The sequence below is a fragment of the Gossypium raimondii genome, chromosome 12 (genome assembly GCF_025698545.1).
Source record: "Gossypium raimondii isolate GPD5lz chromosome 12, ASM2569854v1, whole genome shotgun sequence".
NCBI classification, from domain to species: Eukaryota; Viridiplantae; Streptophyta; class Magnoliopsida; order Malvales; family Malvaceae; genus Gossypium; species Gossypium raimondii.
Window position 1 is genome coordinate 53,532,845 of NC_068576.1, and position 25,823 is coordinate 53,558,667.

A 25,823-nucleotide genomic window follows, 5' to 3' on the forward strand; every position below is an offset into this window, starting at 1 on the left:
TTAGCACTCGTATGTTAGAAAAAAAATGTGTGAATTGACTTATCTGTTTGAAAAATTCATTCGTATGTACTGTTAAATAATGATTTGTTTTTTTCTTTTATATATATAATTCGTCTGGAATTAAAAGATGAGTGTGAATAAGTAAAAGTACCATGAAGGTCCCTATATTAAGAGTCGGGTTGCATTTTACCTCCTCTATTAAAAAAATGGCGAAATTAGTCCTTGAAATTATTAAAAACAACATCTAGAATGATCTTCAACAAATGGTTGTCTAGGCTCGAATGAACTTGGACAACCATTTATCTTCGTTCATTCTAGAGTGGTTTCTTAAATAATCATAAAAATATATAAAAGTATTTAAAAATTATTAATAATTATAAATAATGATTATTTTAAAAAATCTAAAAATTATATATTTGCACATACAGCATTTTTAAAGAATTCAAATATTATTCGACTTGATATTCTTAGTTAATCAAGTTGATGAATCCTATTTTATTAATTCTTATAATTCTTAATAATTTTAAATAATTTTAATAATCATATATAATTTGTATAATTATTTAAAAACAATTCCATAATGAACCTAGACAAATGATTGTCTAGCTCATTTGAATCTAAACTACTACTTGTCTGTATTCATTCGGGCGCTTCTAATAAAATTTAGATAAATTTCTATATTTTTATGATTATTTGAAAAACCGCTCCCATAATGCAACTATTTGTCTAGATTCATCTTGATTAAAACAATTATTTTAAAAAATATTTATTTTTGATATTTTTTATTTTAAATATTTATTGATATGGCACATTAACATGAGATACACATGATATTCCAAGTGCCACTATTTGGTTACTCCATTCCTAACATAATCACTTAAAAATAGATTAAAATAAAATTGTTAATAGAAAGACCAAGTTGTTTTTGAGCTAACATTTAAGAATTAATTTATCTATTTTTGAGTAAAAGAAATAAAATTAATTCCTAACACAAAGACCTAAATGATACTTTTATCCAATCCTACTCATCATTTAATTCCACGGAACTTTGAAAAATCCAAATCATCACTTAACAACTAGAATTTTTAACGGATGGGTTAGTTTCCACTTTCTTTTCGTAAGATATAGAACTAATTTATCTATTTTTTAAAATAATATAAACAAAATGCAACCAACTCTTACTACTACTAGTTCTACATGGTACTTTTATCCTAGGTGAACCATAAATAACCGCACATACAATGCTTTCTCTTTAAATCAAATCGAAAACCACCAACAAAATGCAGAATACCGGCCATCGTCAATTCAGATTAATTGTACTCTCTCCTGAAATTTCATCAACCAAATACAACCAAGCAACCCTTGGGAAATTCCACTACTCCATGTAGTACTTTATATTCCAATAAAACTAAATAAATTTCAGAGTAAATTTCTACAAATATTTGTGTAGGAATGAGACGTTATTAAGATCAGATCAACTCCAGGAATAGGGCCTCTTGTTTGCTTGTTAACCCAAGTTCATTTAGTGTCAAACTGCTCTCTTCATCACTAAAAGCACGCCTTGGGTATGGCCTCACCTGTGCAATCATTGCATATTAGCACGGGATGAGAAATAGCTTTGGCAAAAGACTTGGGATGAGAATTTACCAGTCTATAAGTGCCTGGCTTCACTCCTCTACCAATATCGATGAAGTCATATAGAGACTGCAAACCAAAACCAAAACCAAAGTCAGGTCTTATAAGCACGCACAAGGACAAGTGATAGAAACAACTCTTCTTTGCAAATTTACCTGCAGTCTATCAGACTTGAGAAACCGGCGGCCCCTGCGACTGCCATCTGGCATTCGCACAAGAAGGGTTACTGCATTTTGCTCGTTGGCTGCTGGCTCTTGAGGCAGAGAAGCTTCTTTAGCAGCTAATTGTCTCTCACATTCCTGCAAGTAAAATCACACATGATACAATTCAGAACCAAGAATAAAATATATCTACAGCGAGTAAAACTATATTTACAAAGACTAAATCAAGTTCGTTTACATAAAAACCTAAATTATCAGAATAATAAAATATATTTTATATCACATCTCCACTAAAACAAGTTTGTTTAACTACAGAAAACAATTTGCTGGTAAAATTCAATCATCCCACACTAATTTAAAAACAAGTATTTATATGATAATTTGCCTTTGAATTATTGCAAGAATGTTGATTCTTTATCCACGAAATGAAGATACAAGATAGAACATATCATTTTCCTCACTACATGGACTGACATTATCCTGAACAATAACTAATATAATACCTGCTCCTCCTCCACTTTCCTGCGAAGCTCTTCCTCTTTTCGCTGTTCTTCTTCAAGAGCAGCTTTTCTAGCTGCTTCTTCCTCTAAACGGCGAGCTTCGGCTTCTTCAATTGCTTTCAACTCTTTTTCTCTGTCAGCTTGCAATGATGCATAATACTCATCATCCTGAATGTATCAGGATAGTAGGCAACTGTTAAACCATTACTCATAGACTAAAACTTGAGACCTGCAACTTCCGGTCAATGAGAAATCAATAAATAAAACTAACTTGCTGTTCCCGTATCAAGCGTTGAGCTGCCAAAGAGGGTGATGGAGGACGAGGGCTACGCCAGGTATTGGATCCCTCAGGTCGCATGAACTGATGAGGTGCATATGCAAAATGATATCTACTTTCAGGGATTCCCCCAAATATTGCAGCCTCAAGCATGACTGCCTCATCATGCTCCTCAGAGGAGATGCCTCCCCACTACAATTTAGTAGAGAGCAGAAGCCAAATATTATTTTTATGTAATGAACATAAGTGAAAAGCATTAGTTAGAAGAGAAACTCCTGCATGAATATATGGAATGCAATGTATAATATGTATATTTAAGTTCTCATTGGGCATCAGTGGAAATCATGCAAGATTTAACCTCATCAGAAGGAAAGGCATTCCCATTGTTCCGTGGGAGATTGCCTGCATCTTGCTGTCCAGGATTTGATGGTGAGCTAGCCTCAACAACTCCAATTTCTTTCACAGATTCCCCTGAGCCAGATGATGCCTGTCTGGTCCTGCGCCTAACTAGAGGCTGCTCCTCTACATCTTCGGCATCATCATGAATGGAAGAGCTTCCTCTCATTAACCTAAACCAACTCAATACGTAGACCATAAAATGATGAAAAGGCAAAATAGAGTTACAGGTTTATAATCATAAAACAAAAAAACAGAAAGCATAATGCTTAACCAGTGACCCTGAGATGTACCTCCCATTTGAGACTTCCAGGTGCCCAAGTTGCACGTCAGCTGGTTTAGAAGCTTCGGGTTCTGATGTTCCGGACCAACCCTGCTCATGCAATGCCTTCTCTTGCTCCGCTGTCTGAATTTGTTCACATTAAACACAATGAAGAGATTATTATATGAGAACACGATTTTAACAAGTACAGCACAACAAACCTTCAAGGACAAAGAAACTGCTTCTGCAAGTTGAGCATCCTCCTCCACATGAGGCTGATTAGGTGGAGGGCCAGGATCACTTAAATCCTGCACAAAAATTAAAAGGCAATTTGTGAGGCAAACATTTACACCATCTACAAGAAGGAAGTGCACCAAAACAGCATGACACTGGAACCACTCGTTTGTAAAAACTTACCTCAACACCCCATTTGGAAGCCTCAATGGCAGCTCGAATCATTTGTTCTTCAATGTCATTACCATAGTCTGGCAAATTATCAAAGACAGGAGCACTGGGTGTAACATGTTGGTCACGGGAGGGATTATTCTGCTGACCTGGCAGCATGGTAGAATCCTCATCCACTTCATCCACTATAATAGTCTCATTGGTAATTGGTTCATGTGCTGGTGCAGTTTCAGAGACATCCTCAATGAACGGAGCATGACCAGAACGACTTGATGGCTCACTGCTATCCTTAACCTCTATTGGTACCTCCCTCACCTCTCTTGGATGTGTAACCAATGGTTCACGAGTTGTAAAATCAGAAACACCATCAAAGAAGCTTCTGCGAAAGTTTGGATCAAGCAATGAGTATGCATTCATTGTTCTAGATGCTGGAAGAAGTGGAAAGGCTGGCCTGCTTGGTACATCTTCTATTGGATCATCTATATCCATGGCGTCATCTACAGGAACTACAGTTGACGTTGACCTTGTGCTGCAAATAGGGAAAAATAAAGAAATAAATAAAGCTATGAACAGAGAATTAGTAATCAAAAGAAAGGATAGCACAATTCACAAACGTGTTTCTATCTCCTTCGCTGAAATGTGCATTTACAGCTGCATTGAGATCACCACCATGCTCCTGATTCCAAGCAAAATAAATAACAGACAAAGTGAGAGGTGCACATAACTAACTTTGTTCTAGGAGCAGAAGCAAAGAATCCAAACTAACCCAAGTAAATAATGGAACTCAAGAAACAGTTAATCACAAACAGATGAATGAGGGGTGAGCTCACTAAGGAGTCCAAAAGCAAGAGTTCTAAAGACACACAAACTGAAAGACTTCTAAAATTATTAATCACATTCCAGTCGACCTTAGTTGCCCCGTGTATCTATGGCCTTTCTAAGAGCTTTGGGACAGACTATTGGAGGTTCAGAAAACCTTAGAATAATACTAATCAACATCTAATTCATTTTAGCGAAACCATGAAAAAATACAACTTCAAATTCCAAACGAGTGCAACCTCATCTTTTCATTCAATTTTCCCCCTGTTGGATACCAGTCAACCATCCAAATTCTTTCTCCATTTCTTATTAAAAAAGAAAGGCTTGTTCATTTGACATACAAGTTACATACACATATAAAGCCTAATTGAAAAGGGAAAATCATGTGAAATCCATCTAACCCTTAAAATAACCCATTGATTATAGTCACTGACTGAAATCCTTATCCAAACGCAAGCAATGAAACTTCAATTACCATCAAGAAATGAACCATACTATAATCAACAAACTAAATCAACAATGCGAAGCAACAGAAACCCAAATTTTTAACAAATTAATCAATCATCCCATCAGTTCTTAACCTATAACGAGAAACCAATTAGACAATCAAGTTAAAAAGAAGCAAACTAAAAACCAAACTCAAATTTAAAGCAAAAGTTTCCAAAAAATACCTCAAGCTTTTCAATGGCAACAGCTTCTGATGCCCCGGTGATGTTGATGAAAGTCTCGATTGCTTCTTGATCAGTTCTGGCCATTGCCGAAATTAGGGTTTTCCTTTTTTAATTTAATTTTTCGCAGCTTGTAATTGCAGGGCCCTTTTTATGTATATAAGTAGAGAAAAAGAAAATATGAAAGATGATTTTTGTGGAAAGTTTGTTTGGGGGCAGGAGCTTTTATATGAGGACTTGCTCGGTCATTTTTTATTTTTTATTTTTTCTAATGAAAATTTTATTTTTATTTATTTGGGATATATAGGAGCTTCTCCAGTCTTCTACGCTTATTGAACCAGTTGAAGCTGAAATAAAACGTTTTTAAGGTGAAGTAGCTGAAAAGCCATATCAAGTGAAACTAAAAATAAAAATAACAAATACTAATATTTTATATAAAATAGGTTTAATTTATGAATTAGTCGCTGTTATAAATTTTATTCGCTGATCTATTTTTCATTAGATTTCATGTTAAAAATATGTTCTTTTTTAACACAATATTTAAAACTACTCATAGCCTTTTCGTAATCCATAAATAGGAGGATTTGAACCCAACTAATATTCCATCGATTTAAACTCAAAGGATTGGTGTTTGTAGAGACAATTATTGATTACAAATCCAATCAATAATTAACTTGGTGTATTTGTCCTTATAAATGAATTATAATTTCTTTACTCAAAATATAGCTTAGCTTGTATTGAACATGATGATCATCATTGTATTTATGTTTGTAAAAATGGTCGGCAATAAAGTCATATCCGATAATTAAAGGATAAGTTAGGAATCCTTTGAGCTTTATGCTTTTCGTTGTGAAAGAATTAATGTGGCTGGTTAATTCCGCATTAATTTTTGAAAAATAATACATCATTTTAATTAAATAAAATTCAAAACGTGTCATAAAAATACCTATCCGAGGTAATTAGGTAAACGATGAAAGAAAACCAACTGGATCAAAAATAATTGGATATTTCTTAAATATTTTTCCAATAAAACCAAATTCAAAAGAGTCACAATTTGAACAACTCAACAAAAATTTTCAATATTTTTCTTTAATTTGCATTCAAAAAGTTTGTTAAATTTTATGAATTTTATGGATAATTTAAAAAATTATTTCTCACCAATGTGTTTGAACTAATATATTTAATAAAAAAAGAAAACAAAGAGATTGTGTATTTATTATGAAGGCCCGCCTGGATTTAAACAGGAAACATGTATTGGGGCTGTACGTTGACCCAAATTGATTGATAAAGATCAAGCCCAAATTTAGTCCAATGAATAATATGGTTCAAACTAGACATCAACATGGCCAGACCTGGCGTCACCCATATATGGTATTAAAAGCATATATATTTTATCAATTACGGCCTCCTGAAAATAATTTTAAAAAGAACTTATTTCTCTAAAAAAAAGTTAATATTTTATGGTATTTGGATAATTTTGTGTAAATTATTTTCTGTTGTTTAGCAGATTTCTTGAAAATATTTCATACAAGTTGTTTTCAATTAAACAAAAATACATTTAAGATTTTCTTATTTTTCATTGTTTAATTGAATTTTATATCAATAATTTTATATTTTGCATTATTTTTATATATATTTTAATGATTTATTTATAAATAAATACACCAAATTAAATATATAATATTTTTCAATTATTAAGTTAGAATATATAAATTGAAAACTACCAAAATCGTAAAACATGAAGAGCGAAAAATGGCAAAACACAACAACTTTGAAGAAAAATAGAAATGCAGATCAAGTAGAGACAAGCTTAAAAACGCAGAACATTAGAAAGGGGCTGAGATATATGAAAAATGTTTCTTTTACAGCAGAGAGGTTGAAGAAAAGATGGTATCCTTACTTGAGTTATTGTCGTCGAAGAGGGAGAGGTGTAGGATGGGTTGTTTCTTCAGCAGTGAAGAGAGCTTCACTTTTGCTGCTCTCAAAGTTTCTCATTTTTGTTTTTTCGACAGCGAAGATAGTAAACAGAACCTTATTAATTTAGAAAATGTCTTATCGAAAAAAATTTAATAAGATATTTTACAGGAATAAATGGGTAATTTTACGTTGACTAGAAAACGTTTTACATTGATCATCCTATTTTACATGAAACAAACATAAAAAAAAAAGGTTGAAAATATTTTCCGTAAAAACTTTTATGCGAAACAAGTGGAGCCTAAAATTTTATCCAAATTTATTTATATTTATAAATTATTAACTCCAACCTATTTAAGTATACACATATTTATATTTAATTTTTTTATTTGGTATTTAGTAATTCTACATACAAACATCAATTTTACCACCATTATATTTTTTTACTAAATTTATTGTAAATATTTATACAATTTCTAAAATTTTTAAGTTGAAAGATAATACACTTTTAAGTGCACTCGAACCAACATATTCTTGAATGTTGTAATATATTTTTAAATTTACATTATGACATAGTGTATTGAATTTTTATATGATATAAAATAATACATAAAAAATAACATATTATAAACTTAAAATAGAGTTAAGTCAAGCTGACCTTTAGTATGAAATATTGGATTAGGTCCGTATTTTAAAGGGACTTGATTTTAGTGCTTAAGTCTATTTTTAAGCTTAATGCTTTTATTTAAACTCCTGAAAATATTAAATAGATTTTTGGAATTGAACTTAAAATGTGATTTTTAAATAAGTCAATTCAAACTTAATTAAAGCAATTAAATCGGATATATATACATAAAAAAGAAAGAAACTATAGATGTAAGATAAATATGAAATGAAAAATAATTAAAATACGAATCATGATAATATTAAATTTTATTTTAAGTACGTAAATGGAATTTAAATAACATAAAACCGCAAAAACTAAAATTTACGGCGTAAGCAAAGCGAAGAGATAGACGATGAGAAAGGAGAACGTGGAATTTGATTGGTGTTGAAGGCTCCATAATTGAGAAGGCAAGCCATGGTCATGTGCTCCTGCTGCTCGCTAGGCCATCAATGAGGGGTTTCTCGCACGCCATCGACCACTTTCCCACATCTCCTTGCTTTGTTTAACTAACTACTTTCTTTGTATAAAACAAGTAAATTTGTAAGGCTTTTAAGATTTTAAGCCTTTATATTTTAGTTTTATTTTGTAGAAATTATGTGTTATGTTTTAAATTTATTTTGATTTAACATCATTATATATAAATCATGTTTAAAGTCATTAATGTTTTGTTTTTATAATGTGGAGGTCGAATATTAGGATTGAACGCATGGGTGAGCCTCAGATATAATAATCTTATTTGTCTCGTTTATTTCTTTTGGTTTTATTGTAGTCAATACTTTTCTTCTAAAAACTATTTTATTTAATTCAATACCTAATCATTGTATTTATAAAAGATTAAATTAAAATTTTAAATCAATCAATTTAGAATAAAAATAAATTACTACAGACATTTAATTACATAATTATTAAAAGTTTAGGACAAAACCTATCTTGTTAGTTGCTTCTAATGTCAATAATTATTTACATAAAAAACTAAAGGATGACCAAAATGGATTTCCAGATCAACTTACCCTCTCATATTTAATATTGAAGATCCTTCTTCTTATAAGTGATGGTTGATTATATTAGTGTCCTTAGCCCAAAGTGGTATTTGTCGAGTATTGATAGTGACGTAGTGTACATCGATTAGTGTTTTGCCCTCTAAGATTTTATGGGTTGGTGCAACATTATTGATTTTGAGCTTAAGGGTTTATAGGTTTGATATACACTTTGTTAATGGGCTGTAGTATTTATTTAGATACGAATTTCTGCTTAAAATTTGAGAAGATTTTAATAAAAATATTAGATTCGAAAAATAGGTTTGAATTAAAAAAAAAAGTTTGGTTTGAGCTTGAATATTTAAGGCCCGAGTCTGGTCCGGCTTGATTCATTTTAAAGTTTATAATAATTTATATTATGTAATTTAGAACACATTAAAAAAATAAACTTGTATTGAAAATATAATACTACTTTAATGTAAACATTAAAATAATGTTAAGATGACTATATAGAATATTTCAACAAATAAAAAATATAAAATTATTAAATATTAAAATAATATAATGTAAATATACATTTTTAAAAATTTAAAAATAATATAGGTGGGCTTAAAATGGATTTGGATTAGTCTTTTGCAAATATGGACGGGTTTAGGTAAAATTTTAAGCCCATATTTCGGGTCAAGCCGAGCTTGGGATGATAAACAAACACATATTATTAATTTAATTTAATTAATTATAGCTAAACTATTGCTATATACATATTAGCTAAAACTTTTACACGCAAATATATTGTGTTTTGAATGCCCAAATGCAGCATTTTGAATGCTTAATTTATAATAATATTATAATTGAAATATTTAAGTAATTGCATAAAAGAATATCCCGCAAATATATTGTCTTTTTTATTTTTAAATATAAATAAACACACAAAGATAAATAGTTTCCTTAACTTCATACAATTTTTTTTAAGCAAAGCAGCATTTGAATTCATTTTCTAAAAAAAATCTTCCAGGGATCCTATAGGATACAGGCCTGCTGTAATTAGAAGCATCATAACCGTCTTTCTCTTAGACAATGGTTGAGTTGAGCCACCAACTAATCAAGGAGTCAAATAGCTTCAGATAAAATAATCATAGCCGTCCAATGATAAGACCAGAAAGAAAAAAGAAAAAAGATTGTAATCAGATGGGAAATTTAGAAGGAAAGAAATGAAGATCCTGTTTGGTTTTGTTTATTTGTGCAGTTACGCACCCAAAAGATTTGGTCCTTTCTCTTCGCCTATACTCCACCACCAAATTCACATTGTTGGTTTAATCATTTAATCCGAATCTTAAAATCGATATTGTTAAGAGGACTTTACTTGAATACCATTTTTGACTCAAATAAAATCAAAACAAGACTAAACTCAGACCATAAAAAAGATGAGGACACTAATGATCCCAATTTGTAACTTGACTTGGAAAAAAGAGACAATGAAACCATGCGGTGCAACTTAAGATCCCTCAGCTTGATATGATGCTTTAAATGTATGCAAAATGGTAGAAGATTTATTGGTAAGAAGAAGAAAGTTTCCTCATGCCAGATGTTCCAAAAGTTCCTAATTGAGTTGTACAATACTAGATTGAGTTATCTGAAATGGGAGTATTTCACACTGCTTGATTGGCAGTGCAGTGGCATTAGATTTTCCCCTTTCCTGTTTTAATTAATGAAAGAAATGGAGAATCTCTCATGGATATCCCAAGTTGAAAATAAGAGAAATGAATATAGAAGCATGAGGTTCATATTTCATCTCAAAATCAGCTGTAAACAAAAGTCCATGTTTCGAGCAAGCGTGCCTATACAATTGTTTTAATTAGTAAAACACATCATGAATTCCATTCCCCCTGTGGCCTATAAACGGAATTTTGTCCTACATCATTGTGACAAACCGCATATAATGAATGGTCAAACGAACTCTCACAGTAACCTACCTACATTGTAGTAGTAGTCATTTTAGTTTGCATGGGGGGGTTCAGTCCGTGGCTCAATGGCCATGTGGGCCGGTGCTCTATGTATTGATAATTGGTTTACCTGAATAATTACCTTAGCTTTAACTAGTCTCAATTTTTGCCTTTTTTTCTTTTTCTTTTTGGTTTTGGTAAGCATGAAATGGTTTCAAGTTAGACAAAAAGATCACAGTAGTTGCATGCATATCCATAGATACTTCATTCGAAATCTTAGTGATGTATTCATTAAGATTGGGTCTTTTGCATTGGATCTAAGAATATGAGATTAGGATTTACAGGAAATCTCAAATTTAGATGTTGCTGTACATTTGGGAAAATTTAGCTTAGATTTTAAGACTATTTCAAAGAAGCCATTAGATTCTTTTTGTTTGTTCTTTTTGGTATTTAATGATTTAATGTGATTGGCGATAAGATACTTGGTTTGGTCAGACATATTCCTTTGAACTTCCATCGATCCTCTCAAACCTACAGTTTCCCTTTCTGTTGTTCCAATATCTTCCTTAAAAAAGGCTAAAATTCAGCCTTGTGCTCCTTCAGCTTTTCATGTTAAAGCTCCTTTTACCATTGAAGGGGGGGGGGGGGATAATGAAAATCCAACCACTAGATGAAGAAATAGAAAGAAATATAGGGAAGCATCGTGTTAGCTTCTAAGGGTCTAAAATCATGCTAGGCTTTCTCTCTCTCTATCTTTCAACTGGTGAGACCGTTGACAAAATAGTAATGAACAGTTCCTAGACAGACAGACAGAGTTAACTCAGATATTATATTCCATTCTATGCTTAAAGTTCAAAAAAAAAAAATAAAAGTGATGAGGAAACTATAATTAATTAATTAAATTCATTTCGAGTACAGTTGTATGCAATGCATTGCCTTCCTATATAAGCATGAGCGTTTCTCATAGTTGATGAGAATCAGGAGATACATGCAATACATACATACATTTCGGCATTTTCTTCTCTTACCTGTCGATTCTATCTTCCCACGTTTCTTATTTCAACATCTATTTTCTTTATAAAAACCAGTACCTGCGTTTATAGCCTGCTTTCCTCGATCAATCAAAGGATATTATATATTTCTTTGTGTAAGAGATGTTGGTGTTAATGTGCATTGGAACTTTGCTCCTTATCTGCATCACACATTGGGTTAACAAATGGAGAAATCCTAGATGTAATGGTAAACTTCCACCAGGTTCAATGGGGTTCCCACTTGTTGGCGAGACTCTTCAGTTCTTCACCCCCAACACTACTTTCGATATTCCTCCCTTTGTCAAAGAGAGGCTGAAAAGGTAAAAAAAAAAAATTATATCAATCTCCGTCACTCTTTGCTTTTATTGCTAGAAGATGTTTTGTAGATCTCCTTCCATTCTTAACATGTTGATTGTTGGTGTTACTTACAGGTATGGGCCAATATTCAAGACTAGCTTAGTGGGGCGACCGGTAATTGTGTCGACTGACCCGGATCTTAACCATTTCATCTTCCTGCAAGAGGGACAACTGTTTCAGAGCTGGTATCCTGATACATTCACAGAGATATTTGGACGTCAGAATGTAGGTTCATTACATGGTTTCATGTATAAGTACCTGAAGAATATGGTGCTTAACCTCTTCGGTCCTGAAAGCCTCAAAAAGATGCTACCTGAAGTTGAGAACACAGCTTGCAGAAGGCTGCAAAGCTGGTCAAGTCAAGAAACTATTGAATTAAAAGAAGCAACTGCTAGTGTAATTTCACATTTATATTACCTCATTCATGGTTCATCATCCGTCTAAAGTTTCTGGTCAAGTCTAAAATGATAACTTGGTCTCTTTTGCAGATGATATTTGATCTGACAGCCAAAAAGCTGATAAGTTATGACCAAGACAATTCCCCGGAGAATCTAAGGGAGAACTTTGTTGCATTCATCCAGGGGTTAATCTCCTTTCCATTGAATATTCCTGGAACAGCTTATCACAAATGTTTACAGGTACAACAATGTTTTATATGTACCAATTTATCACTAGCATCAGTTAACCATCATGGTAAAAATCAATGTCTGTAACTTTAAAGACTAATCTCCAAAATACAAGTTGGCATGGAAATTCTTTTATTCATGAAGCAAATCAGGCTCCCCTGAGTTAGAAAATATGCCTCCATGAGCCTGTCTTCTTTTTGTGTTGACTCTTGAAGGTTTTTCTATACAGGGAAGAAAAAATGCAATGAAAATGCTGAAGGACTTGCTAAATGAAAGGCGGTCTATGCCGAGGAAACACCAAAGTGACTTTTTCAATTTCGTCCTTGAAGAACTTCAGAAAGAGGGAACAATACTCACAGAGGCAATCGCTCTGGATTTGATGTTTGTGCTACTATTTGCCAGCTTTGAAACAACGTCCCTAGCTCTAACTTTAGCTGTTAAATTCCTTTCGGACAACCCTTCGGTGCTGAACACATTAACAGTATGTGAAATTATTTTAGCTAAAAGCCTTTATCTGCAAAATCCTCTTCCTACCAAACAGACTTAAGTGTTTTCACCTTCCAGGATGAGCACGAGGCAATTCTACGAAACCGGGAAAATACCGACTCTGGACTTACATGGAAAGAATACAAGTCAATGAGATATACCTTCCAGGTGAGAGAGTTGTACTACTTCATACTTCTAATAGCATTTATCAATTTTCATAAGGGTGTTTACTTCCATCTGAAAAGTGCAACTTGCATGCAGTTCATCAATGAAACAGTTAGACTGGCAAATATAGTTCCAGGAATCTTCAGAAAAACACTAAGGGAAATCCAGTTCAAAGGTAGGCATTAAAATGATTCACCCACTCTCCAATTGTTATAAACAAGTTTTAGCCATTCAATTAATATGAAAATTAACAAATAAAATTTGATAATAATGCAGGATATACCATTCCAGCAGGTTGGGCAGTAATGGTCTGTCCCCCAGCTGTGCATCTGAATCCAGCAAAATACCAAAATCCGCTCACCTTCAATCCATCAAGATGGGAGGTGGGTGAATACTGGAAACTGCATCCTTATTAACCTGCAAGATTAATTTCTAAAAAAAAATCCACAGAAATTTTACTTTGAACCACGTAACTGCAGGGAACAGAAATCAATGGAGCCTCAAAGAATTTCATGGCATTTGGTGGTGGCATGAGATTTTGTATCGGAACAGACTTCACTAAAGTACAGATGGCTGTGTTTCTCCATTGCCTGGTTACAAAATACAGGTAAAAGAATGCTGCTACAAACTACAAAATGTTTTATACCTGCTCAGTACACTTTTGTGAAGATCAAGAGAAAGAAACTCATCCAGATCCTCATCCTTTCAGGTGGGAAGCAATCAAAGGGGGAAATGTACTCCGAACTCCAGGTTTACAGTTTCCGGATGGCTTTCATATTCAGCTCCTGGAGAAAACTAGAATGGAGTAACTTCACTGAAACAAAGCAGAAACCAATGTCAAGCCAAGTCAAAATACCTGGCTAAGAAGCAAACAACAAAATATTACAACTTTGCATTTTACCATTCACTGTTGCTTTTTCCTTGGACTGCAGAAGAGGATAACAGTTATCGATATGTTGTAGAAAATTTTAAAAAATAGAGAGTTCATTATATTTGTCACTTTTCCAACAGACTAAATCATGGTTTTACCAATGCCTCCTATACGAATTTCTTAATCCCATCATACACTTGAGAAAAAAAAATGAGGAAAAAGAACGAGAATTTGGGGTAACAGGTCTAACTTGTAATACTGTACATGTTTAAAGCCTGTCCTATCTTTGTCCTCCTAAATATTAGTTTTTTCTAAGAATTCTACTTAAGGAACCATAAGGAGCTTCACAATTCCCTCTAATAAATGAGGAAAAAACCAGGCAAATTTTCAGCCACGCAACTATGATCGAACTTCCCAAATCTGAACTCAGACTTCATCTAGGTGTCCACTATCTTATCTTCAATGGTTCTTCTGTAGTCCCTATTGCCCTTCTATGCTTGTGTTTCCCAACATCATCATTTTTCTCCTGTCCAGATGGACCTGCCAAACAATGCTAGAACTTTTAACACGTCTAAGTTTGTGCTTGTCCTTGCTAATATGATGCAGATAATAATGATAATAATCGGTGTCCTTTTCTGAATGGTTGTGCTGGTGCTCATGGTGAATGCCATTTCGTTCATGTCGAGAATCATGTTTGTGGTGCTTGGCTTTAATGTGTTTTCTGGCATGCATGTGGGATTGGCCAATACCAATAGTGTGCCTGTATATATCTCTGGCTTTCTGATCATCAAACCCAAAATGATCTTCCAACCAATCATAAACAGATCAAAAAGTCCCTTTTGATGTAAAAGCCATAACACGAGCACTGTAATTCCAAACAAAATGTAATATAAGCATATGTTCTTGCATTCTCCCTACCTTGTCTTGATAAGAGAAGGTTTTAACTGTTTGAAATATAGCCAAAATTAAACCAAACAGTATTATCCAACTCATACAGAGCAATTCCTTCTGAACAAGGATAGGAAGTAAGTACATTATGACACAATGGCTTCTTCAAGTAAGGGCATGTTTAGATAACACAAAGTAATTCAACGAAAATTATTCTCTTAGTCTAAAAAAGTACTTAATGATACAATTACTAATAAAAATAATAAGAAAAATAAACATATGTAATTTTATCTAATTGTTTTAATACATGTTAGCTGAGTTATTCCCTCTTTAATATTTAACATAAATTCATTACCATCATTTGTTAGATTTTGACTAAGTTCATCGTCATGTAAATTTAAATATGCATCATTAAAATTATTAAGATCTCTTTTTCCAAATACTCTTGAATTATGGATCATCTCATTTTACCTATGATTGAAGTTATGAATATTTTTTTTAGAATAGTAAATATCTTTCCAACCACATTTCAGAACCTCGAATGTCTCAAATTAAAAAGTTCGCAAGCTATATGGTGCAAAATTTTTTTTCTATTTACAGAGTTAGCATCGAACTTATGATATTTGGCTTCATAATCCAAATAGTTCGTACCTTTAATTACAAAAACTTATATAAACTTAATTTGAAGAAAAATTAATGCATGTTATATCATTTTTATAATGCTTAAATTAACTAAAAATAATATAAAATTTATAATATATAACATTTCATGACGCTTGTAAATAATATAAATTTTTTTGTTTTAACTTTTGAAAGTTATTTTTATAAATAAATTATAAAAAAATGAATAAATATGTTATTTTTATAATAAATAGCATCGACACAAGTTATGTCAATCCTTGTTGGCAATAAAGTTATTAAATAGATATACTACAACACTTTTATAACATATAAATTATTTTTATACTAAACTTTTGGCCATTACTTTAGAATTTTTTTTAGGATTTTTTAAGATTTAAATAATATGATATTTTTGTTATAATTTTATAAAATACACAAATTATTTTTATAATATAATTTTATGGCATAACCATCCCAAACACTAATATGTGTTCATACTTATAATATAACTTTGGGTGTAATTATGTGCATAATTACTCCAATTCTTACCTCTAGTAATAGATATTGAAAAGTGTAATTGAGTGCTCCAATTACATCCAATTCAGTAGAACCCACCAATCAAAATAATTACCTAAACATGCTATTTTTGTGTAATTATAGTAATTGTACCTAAATCTAATTACTAGGTGGCTTTCCAAACACTACCTAAATAAAATTTAAGCACATATATAGAAGAAATAAGAACATGTATAATTGCCAAAATGACCGGCAAGTTTCTCCAGTGATGGAGTCTACCAAACTTCTCCACATGTTTTTCCATATTTATTCTAGATACTCAAGGCAACCACTCATGCTGGCCTTTAGCGGTTGAAAAGGAGTAATCTGAAACAAAATGTAAAACTGGTGACATTTGTTCCATACATCTTAAGTTTGTGTAAAACAATTCCATCTTCCACAGTAGTAATTATCATGCTCATAAAAGGTTGACAGGTATGCCTAATGTAATGAAGTTAAAAAATGGTAAAAAGGAAGTATGCAAGTATCATTTGTTTTGAACCTTCATATTTATTCCCTTTGGTACTCAAGTAAAGGAAGAAAATGCCTAATGAAGACGTAACAATTATTTTTAAAACTGCAGCACTTTAGAGTGTCCCTGAGAATGATTCAACTTCTTGCATTATCTTAAGTTTTCTTTTCATCATCCAATCAATAATTTAAAGAGAAGAAATGCACATATAGTGCATCATTGTAGCAAACTCAGACACCATTTAGAACTAACATTTGTTAGCATAAATTTCCATCTCAAGGCAGTGACCACATGTACGCAGATTACAAACTTAAAACTAATATCTGTGATCCATTGTCAAAAGTAGTAGCTGTAGTACTAAATTGGCACTCTGCCCTGTCAACTTTGTTAAATTCAGAGTCCTTCAGAACAGCTGTGCATTCAATATATCAAGCAAAAGCATGTTGAGTGAAATAAATCAATCTCACTGATCTTAGAATTTGGAAATATAAAAAGACGTAATGATGAACCCCATGTGGCACATTATTAAGATGCCAAAAGCCTCCTGTTAATCTTTTACCAGAACAAAAGTATTTTGCTGCTTGATCAGTTGTTGGATAGAGTTTAAAGATCGAGATGAAATGTCGGGCTTCATAATGAAGAATTGTTCCTGCAACATTCACAACTTTGATGACATTATTTGTCAAGAATCATGCATGGGAATAACGTACACACATCATGTGCAAAATAGACAAAATACCTCCATGAGGGCGACACCCTTTGAGCAGTCAAACTGCATGAAAAAGCTCATACAGCTGAAATTAGAACAAGTTGTTGCAACAAGAGATCATAGAAAACAGAAACAACTATATATATATTTATCAAGCTTGTTTGTCCATTTAAACATATTTGTTTCCTTCACAGTATACCTCAATATATTGCACTTAAGTTCTTGTACAGGGTTGAAAACGGTTATCTAGCATGAAATAACAAGAGGCAAGATTTCTTCCATTTTGAATTGTGAAAGAAAGTGAAGCTCTTAGTTCCGCTTTCATTTTCAGATTCAGATAAGTAAATATACAATGGTCAAAAACTCCACAGTAGGATATATGATTATTTTTGGATGTCATAGTAGGATGTTTTGTTTTAACTTATATGAGCAATCACATTTTCAAAAATAAACCTACAGAAAGAAAATCATCAGTACATATACAATTTTAAACTGAATGAGAGAAGAAAAAAAGTCAAAATGTAAAAAATTCTAATGAAAAGCATCCATTATCTAATGGATAGGACAGAGGTCTTCTAAACCTTTGGTATAGGGATTGGTCCAGCAAGACAATAACAATATAACAGCTAGAGAAGTAATAAAAAAGGTAATATAAGGTAAGTGAGAGGCGGTACCAATCACCTGGAAAACGGAGACAGTGCACAGTGTTGGCCTTCCTTTTCACCAATTTGTCAACTGCTCAAATGTAAACATAGAGGTGAGAATAATAAGATTTGACTAAACCCTGCATCCAAAAGTAAATTTTGGTGATGCTGAAAACACAGAGAGCACTCACAGATGTTTCCACAAGATGAAGTTACCTGCCTTCAAGGACCACAAGGAATCACTAAGCAAAAACTCTCACTTTATATCAAGAAATATGAGAACATCGACCTATAGCCACCGTGGAAAAAGGCAAAGGTAACTATCTAGGCAGTTAGTGATTACAACATGAAAGACGAAGCAACAGTTAAGTTCACATAATATGAAATTCTATTAAGATAGAATATGATATCAACAGTTAAAAAGCAATCTGAGTATGCTCGATGACGTGACCGCCCTCATCCCGCAACCTACACAGCCATTCCAGATAACCAGAAACCTGACGGTCTCTTAATTTATCATGTTCGTGTGTAAATTAAGAAAAATTCTAACATTACTCGAAATATGAAAAGAGTTACTTGCCTCTCACATATCTTAAGAACGTTAACACCAGCATCTGGCTGGCATTTGTGGGTCTAAGCAAAGAACTCTTGAGGTTTAAAAGAAACATCCTGAATAAATAAATTGCTGAATAAATAAATTGAAAAAAAAAAGGTGCAATTGTTTGCTTTTTCCTCATATATGTTAATTCGTAGACAGCATTGGCAGAGGATTTGTTGACCGTTAACACCGGCGGAATCCGTAATGTCTGCATCTTGTTCGTTGAATTCTCCTCCGCCTCCACTATATCCGCCACGATCGATGCGTCATCGCTACTCTAAAAAGTAATTAATAGAAGAGAAGAAAATAACTCCTAAATTATCACCACAAAAAGGAAGTTCACTCACTGAACCACTGGGGACGGCCATGTTGATGACAATCTTGATGGTGCAATTCAGTTCGTGGTGGGAGTCCGTACTCTTCACGCACTTTTCGAGCTTAGATTTTGAGAGGATCTGGATTGAAACGACATCGCTCTGAAGGAAGAGGAGACTGAAAATGTAGATGAGAAATCCCGCCCATGGTTTCATTCTCATTGTTGATTCTTATTCCGTTGGCCGTTGGTGTTGGATAATTGGGAATCCCTGATTCCTGAATGCGGTTATGGAGGGAATCAGGCGGTGTCTTCAACTGCCATTAACCCACTTATCACTCATATATGTTTCCTTGACACCACGTCGTTTTATGGTTTAATCAATAGGCCCAATTAACCTTTTAGCCCATGAACTTGGAAACTTTATACAAATTGGTCCTTAATTTTTTTTTCACATTAGCTCCAGAACTTGGATCCGTTAAAGCATAACGGCATGCACTCTGCATATGTGTCGAAAATTTTTAGAAATTATATAAAATAAAAAATACATAGAAAATATAAAGAAATTATATATATTTAAAATTTAATGATGACATGATAAATCTCAAAGTGTTACGTTATCATATCTTATTGAATCCAGGTTTAAGGATCAAATTAAAAAATTTTAAAATTTAAAATTGATGTGAACCAAAAAAATTTAAGCACCAACGTGGAAAAATTGTCAAATTTAGAAGATAAATGTTGCTTCATCTTTTTTTTTTTGTATGATAATTATATTGGGTTAATGTATTTTTTAACTCTTAAATTTGATAGCTTGTATTTAATTGGTATTTAAACATGTTTTAACTTAATTAATACTAAACTTAAAATCATTAACCAAGTTAACACTTTTTAGGTTGATAGAAAGAAAATTGATAAGACAGAAGAAAACCAACAGACAAGAGACAAGTACACCCTGAGGCCTGAACCAATTGGTTTACTCCATGTATAATGAATTTGGATAAATAGTTTGTCAAATAAATAATAACATAAAAAGTTAATATTTTTAGGTAATTTTAGAAAAATTTTAGTTTTTGGATTTTCTAGCTTTTTAGATTTTTAGTTTTTATATATTTTGTTTATAATTTATATAATTTTAAATATATTTTGAGAAAATATTTGATATAATGTTGAATTGATGAGAAATATATATAGAGTATAGTAAAAATAATATATATATATATATAAAAATGGACACGTGACAAATTTATAACTCCGTTTGTGGAGTAAAAAAAAGTGCACGACCAGTGTACCAAATTCTCACATATATATTTTTAGATCTCTTTTTCAAATAATGCTACCATGTGTCTTAATTTATGTGGATGTGCCATAAATTAATCTATAGTATTGTAAATTTATCTAACTGAGTTGGTGTCACAAATTAACCGGAAACTAGCTTAATTGTGAAATGATTAAAAACACGTCCTTATAAAATAATAAATCTTTTAGATATTTTTCTCTTTCTATACGCTATATAAAATATATAAATATCAATTTAAATCAACGTATAAAGGATTTGAACATAAGTTGTTATAATTGATATGTAATATCCGAAAATTACTACACTAAGAAAGTATGTATACTTGATATGGTAAAATAAGGAAATAAAGTGACAAAAGCAAAATTTTGATTTATGTCAACATTGGGAAGTATATTATGACATATTAATGCAAGAAAGGACTAATTCGCAAAAGTGAGAAAAGTTTTGTTATGTAGGAGTAAATATTTAAAATTTGAGGGGTTAAAGTGTAAATATAAAAAAGTTGAAGGATTAATTGTGCAAATATATTAAGGGTGGAATGATCTAGAAACTAAGGAAAATGGATGAATTAGGACCAAATTGAATAAGTGAAGAATTATGAGGGACTAAATCATAATTTTACCAAATTAAGTGATGACTCAAGGATTGTAACACCCCCAGCCCATATCCCTCGTCGGAACCGGGTTATGGAGCATTACCGGAGATTACAGATCAAACAGAAAGAAATCTCAAACATTTTATATCATCAAAACAAGTCATCAAAGCATCATTTTAATCCAAATTATAAACTTTCAAAAATAGATTTTATAACTTCATTTACAATCAAGCCACAAAATAACTAATATTTAGACACTCTAGGTACATGCCGACACAAAGAAATAAACATCACCATAATTGAGTTCGGGATTGTTGTTGGATGCTTAATCAGCGATCAAACTTAAGTACTTAACCTGCGCACGGAAACAAACTGTACACTGAGTATAAACTCAGTGGTATTTCTATAATTCGAATATTTAAAAATAAAACAATAAAATATGTATAATAAAATGTCAAGCACAATTGAACATTTAAAACCATACGATACTCAATTATCATCACTTGCTATATAAAATAGCTTTCCACATTCAATTCATGAGTATATAACTCGTGTATTCCATGTATTTATAACATATTTCATTTTATGTTTTCAATTCACTATCGTTTTTCATATTCTATTTTCAATTCACTATCTTATATCGTTATTCTTAACCCAAAGTAGATTTTATAGAACACACCGGATATACGGAACAAATACAGAGGTGCATTATTATGCACTAATGAACAGAGAGCACTGAAGTGCTATACAGAGAGCACAGATGTGCTAATCAGAGAGCACCAACGTGCTAATAATTAGAGAGCACGCTAAAGTTCCTTAATGGCATGCCACTAATATCCCAGTAGTTCTAAATTCCATCTACTTGGGCATTAAGGCTGAATTTTATACATATAAAAAATAATTCAATTATCATATTTGCACAATTTCACATTTACACATATATATTCATAATATATATTCCACTTTAATTCAACCAATATAATTTCAGCACATATCAAGACAATCCGTTTCAATTGTAAAAAAGAAAAACAATAATTCTCACCTCAATCACTTACCATAACATTTAATTAAAAATACAACAATTAATAATTAGATTTGGATTATAGAAATACAAACCAGGAATTCCGAGCTATTCCTCATCGACTATATTTTTCCCCTTTTTAGTCGAGAATTCCGGTACGACGCTAGCTACGGAATTAAAACAATTAAAAATCATCAATACAACACCATTCAATCTCACATTAAATATTTCAATTTTTACTCAATATTTGCCTAAATTCCAATTTAGTCCCTAAACCGAGACTAACTTTTATTCTCAAAACTAATTTCATATTTTCATTCAATTCCACTTCAAACTAATTTAACTCTCTAATTTCACCATAAATCCCTAATTTTGAAATTCTCTCAATTTAGTCTCTATTAATTCAAAACTTATGTTTTATTTTACAAATCAACCCTTTACTAACTTCTAAACTTGAAATTCAATCAATTTAACCCCTAATTCATCAATTAATTCAAAATGAACAACATCTAAAAATTTACTAACTTTCAAAATTTCAACTTAAATCATGACATATTTTGTTCTAGAACTCCAAAAACTCAAAAATTACAAGAATAGGGACTAAATTGATTTACCAATTGAGCTTGGAACTTCAAAACCCCAAAATTCCCTTTTCTTTCTTTTTTTTCTTTCTTTCCTTTCTCCTTCTTTGTTGCGTTTTTCAATTCTGTTTCTTTCCTTCTTTTCTATTTGTTTTATATATATAATAAATATTATAATAATATAATTAATATAATACTTATTTATTAAGAAAATAAATATAATATATATTAACTAAAATATCTCAGATATTTCTTTAGTTAAGCCGTCTCAACTTTAGAAAAAGGCATAATTGCCTATTTGGTCATTTTAACTTTTCTTTAATCTTTAATTAAACTTTTATCTCTATTGTAATTTAATCTTTTTAATCAATTAACCATCGAAGCGTTAAAATTTCTTAACGAAACTTTAATACTACCTAATGACACTCGTAAATATTTATAAAAATATTTACGGCTCGATTCTAATATCGAGGTCTCGATACCTCGTTTTCGACCCAATTTACCTAATAATTTCTTTTAAATCACAAAATTCACTAATTCAAAAATATTTCTAAAATCACACTTAACTTATAATTATTAATTAATAAATTTTTCTAACTTTTTCATCGAATTTAGTGATCTCAAATCACTGTTCTGACACTACTCAAAATTGGACTCTTTCAAGGATGGAATTTTAAAAGATCATGAAGGGCAAAATGATCAATTAGGAGAGAGAAATCTAGAAGGCAATGATGATGTTGGAGATATTTTAGATAAATAAATAAATATTAGTTTATAATATTTGATTTGATTTTTTTAATAATATTTTATTATTTTATTTAGTATATATATATATATGTGGAAAGAAAGAAAAAAAGCCACCATCCCACCATTTTTCCCATGCACCAACGTGAGAAGAAGAGAGAAAGAAAGAAAGTTTTGCTCTTTTTACAATTTGGTCCTTTCACCAAATACTCACCATTTTCACTTAGAAATCAAAAGAATTTTCATATCTATCAAGAGAGAAAGATAACAAGGAGACTATGGGGAGCTAAAATATCAAGTTAGATTCAAGAAATAGAAGCTGGAGGAAAGAGAAAATTAAGTTAAAGTTTGAAACTAATAGAATAAGGTAAGAACCTCAAGATTTCAATACATTTTAAGTTTGATATTATTGAAAAGCATGGAAATGATGTTATAGTACAGTTTTCTTATACAAGGTCTTATGTTCTTGATATATTATTGAAGAAAAATAAGTGAAAGTGATGGGAAATATTATAGAGAAAGGGAATAAGGGAGTTATAAACTTAGTAATCAACATCTTGCATTAAAACAGTTTTGGACAACAGCAGTAGGTTAACTTTGAAAAATCACCATAAATTGTGGAAATCGAATTAGAGGATGAAAAAAATATGGAATTAAATCTTATTGAGTCTGGTTTCTCATAGAATAAATGGTGTAAGTAATGAGATTGTAAATCATGAGATATAATAAATTTTGTGAGACAAGCTTAGAATGATTTCGGGTTCCCCTGTTCTAACTTTGGAAAATCATCAAAAATTGGAGAAAAATAATTAGGGGCTGGCTTAAATTTATCTGTTTAAATATTTAATGAGTCTATTTTAAATATAAACAAACAGTAACATCATCTGAATCCCGTACGAGGAGATAATTAATTTTTAGTGAAGAAGGGTCGAAACTGTAAGACAACAGAACAGGGATGACTTTAAAGAATAAACTGTACTTATTGGCTGAACAAAAATTTTGAAAATTTTATGGTAAGAAGATATGTGATTCTAGTTTCAGATAAAATTAACGGATCCCAATTCGGAGTTCTGTAGCTTAAGATATAATTAATTTAGTGACCATGACTCAAGTGAACAACTTGTTATGAGTAAACAAGTAAATAGTGGTATTATGTATATACCAAGGATGTGGAATGGAGAGGAGGAGGAGGAAAAATATATGTGAATATTCAGCTAATATGAGATTATTTTAAAATAGCTAATTTACATGTTTTAAGTTCGAGACTAAATTGAACAAATGTGAAACTTTGAGGGTAAATTTGTAAAAATGTTAAAAAGTGACCAAATTGCATGAAATGAATTGTTTTATTATTTAAATTAATAAATTGAATGAAATATTAATTTAGATCAAGATTGGGTGAAAATTTGAGAAAATAGAAAATTACCAAAATGTCCCTAAATTTTGGTATTTCGCAATTTAGCTTGGTAAGTTCGTATGAACTATATTCGTATAATTTTAATTAAACTGAATATCATTTGGTGATGAATAATATATAAATATGTGTTTTATTATTGGAATCAAATTATTATTGGTAATATGTATAATTATTAGATGCATTGAAATGATTATCGAAAGCTCGATTGGGTTGGGGGCTTGTAAGAGATATATCACACTATCCATTGATTCTATCGGTAATTTTGGATGATTTGATTCTGGTAATAATGACATGTATAAGTTAAATTGGCCAACGTTAGCTCATTAATGTTTCGATTTTGATTGATTATAAATTTGAATGCTTGATGAAATGAAACGTCTGTAAATTAATTTGTAAACTCCGATAATGCTCTATAACCCTATTCTGACGATGGATACGGGTTAGGGGTGTTACATGATAAATCTCAATTTTAATTGCCAGTCAACTAAACTTTTATTTATTTTTAATATAAATTATTCTTAAATATAATTGCTATAAAAAAATTTTCCTACATCGTGTGTTATAGGCTAATAATTATTATAATTTTCAAGTTTGAAGTTTTAGTAATAATTATAATTAACATTTAAATAAAATTATTAGTATTGTTATACCACCTTTGTTAGTAAGCACTTCCACGGAATTAGTCCCTCACCAGATAGCACTTCTATTGTTCTACACACCCTTACTAGAGGTATTGTAACAACCTAATTTTCAGTGGTGTCGGAAATAATGATTCGAGATCACTAAATCTGACCAATGAGTTAAAATTTAATAAACTAATAATTATGGGTCAAGTGTGAATTTAGAAGAATTTTTGAATTAGTGAAATTTGTGATTTATTGAATTTTGTGATTTAAAAAGAATTTAATAGGTAAATTGGGTCTAAAATGAGGTATCGAGACCTCGAGTTCATAAACCAAGCCATAAATATTTTTATAAATATTTATGGAGTGTCATTGAATTAGTATAAAAGTTCCGTTAGAAAATTTTAACGTTTGGATAGTCAATTAATTAAAAAGAACTAAATTGAAAATAGTACAAAATTTGTTAAATTGTGATTAAATACCTTAAGTGGCTAATAAGAAGAGATTTAAAAGGCAATTAGGCCCAAATTATATGGGCTGGACGGTTGGGCAAGAAAAATCAGCAAGAAAGTAAGGAGAAAC

At 31.4% G+C, this 25,823-nt stretch overlaps 2 protein-coding genes, 1 long non-coding RNA gene and 1 pseudogene across 4 annotated transcripts; 1 reads left to right on the forward strand and 3 right to left on the reverse strand.

Annotated features, from left to right (window-relative positions):
• Nucleotides 1-1,281: 1,281 nt before the first annotated feature.
• Nucleotides 1,282-5,386, reverse strand: LOC105765193 (plant UBX domain-containing protein 8). Its single transcript, XM_012584161.2, has 11 exons — nt 5,127-5,386; nt 4,251-4,312; nt 3,649-4,165; nt 3,453-3,539; nt 3,263-3,375; nt 2,932-3,142; nt 2,568-2,765; nt 2,300-2,464; nt 1,791-1,934; nt 1,648-1,704; nt 1,282-1,577 (listed from the first exon to the last, which is right to left on the reverse strand). Exons 1-11 carry the CDS (start codon nt 5,208-5,210, stop codon nt 1,470-1,472), a joined length of 1,746 nt encoding a protein of 581 aa, XP_012439615.1. The 5' UTR covers nt 5,211-5,386; the 3' UTR covers nt 1,282-1,469.
• A 6,347-nt stretch (nt 5,387-11,733) lies between these two features.
• LOC105765194 (cytochrome P450 87A3) lies at nt 11,734-14,288 on the forward strand. Of its 2 annotated transcripts, XM_012584163.2 has the most exons (9): nt 11,734-11,975; nt 12,087-12,408; nt 12,501-12,650; nt 12,868-13,119; nt 13,203-13,292; nt 13,386-13,464; nt 13,566-13,672; nt 13,769-13,896; nt 13,999-14,288. In XM_012584163.2, the coding sequence occupies exons 1-9, from the start codon at nt 11,779-11,781 to the stop codon at nt 14,096-14,098; spliced, it is 1,425 nt and encodes a 474-aa protein (XP_012439617.1). In that variant the 5' UTR covers nt 11,734-11,778; the 3' UTR covers nt 14,099-14,288. The 2 variants fall into 2 exon arrangements, with proteins under 2 accessions (XP_012439617.1, XP_012439616.1); XM_012584162.2 differs by having other exon boundaries at nt 13,203-13,464.
• Nucleotides 14,289-14,608: 320 nt separating this feature from the next.
• Nucleotides 14,609-19,278, reverse strand: LOC105765195 (protein HAPLESS 2-like; annotated as a pseudogene).
• Nucleotides 19,279-21,073: 1,795 nt separating this feature from the next.
• On the reverse strand, nt 21,074-22,575 carry LOC128035414 (uncharacterized). Its single transcript, XR_008191889.1, has 3 exons — nt 22,491-22,575; nt 21,972-22,043; nt 21,074-21,210 (listed from the first exon to the last, which is right to left on the reverse strand). It is a non-coding gene; the product is annotated as an uncharacterized LOC128035414 (long non-coding RNA).
• Nucleotides 22,576-25,823: the final 3,248 nt, after the last annotated feature.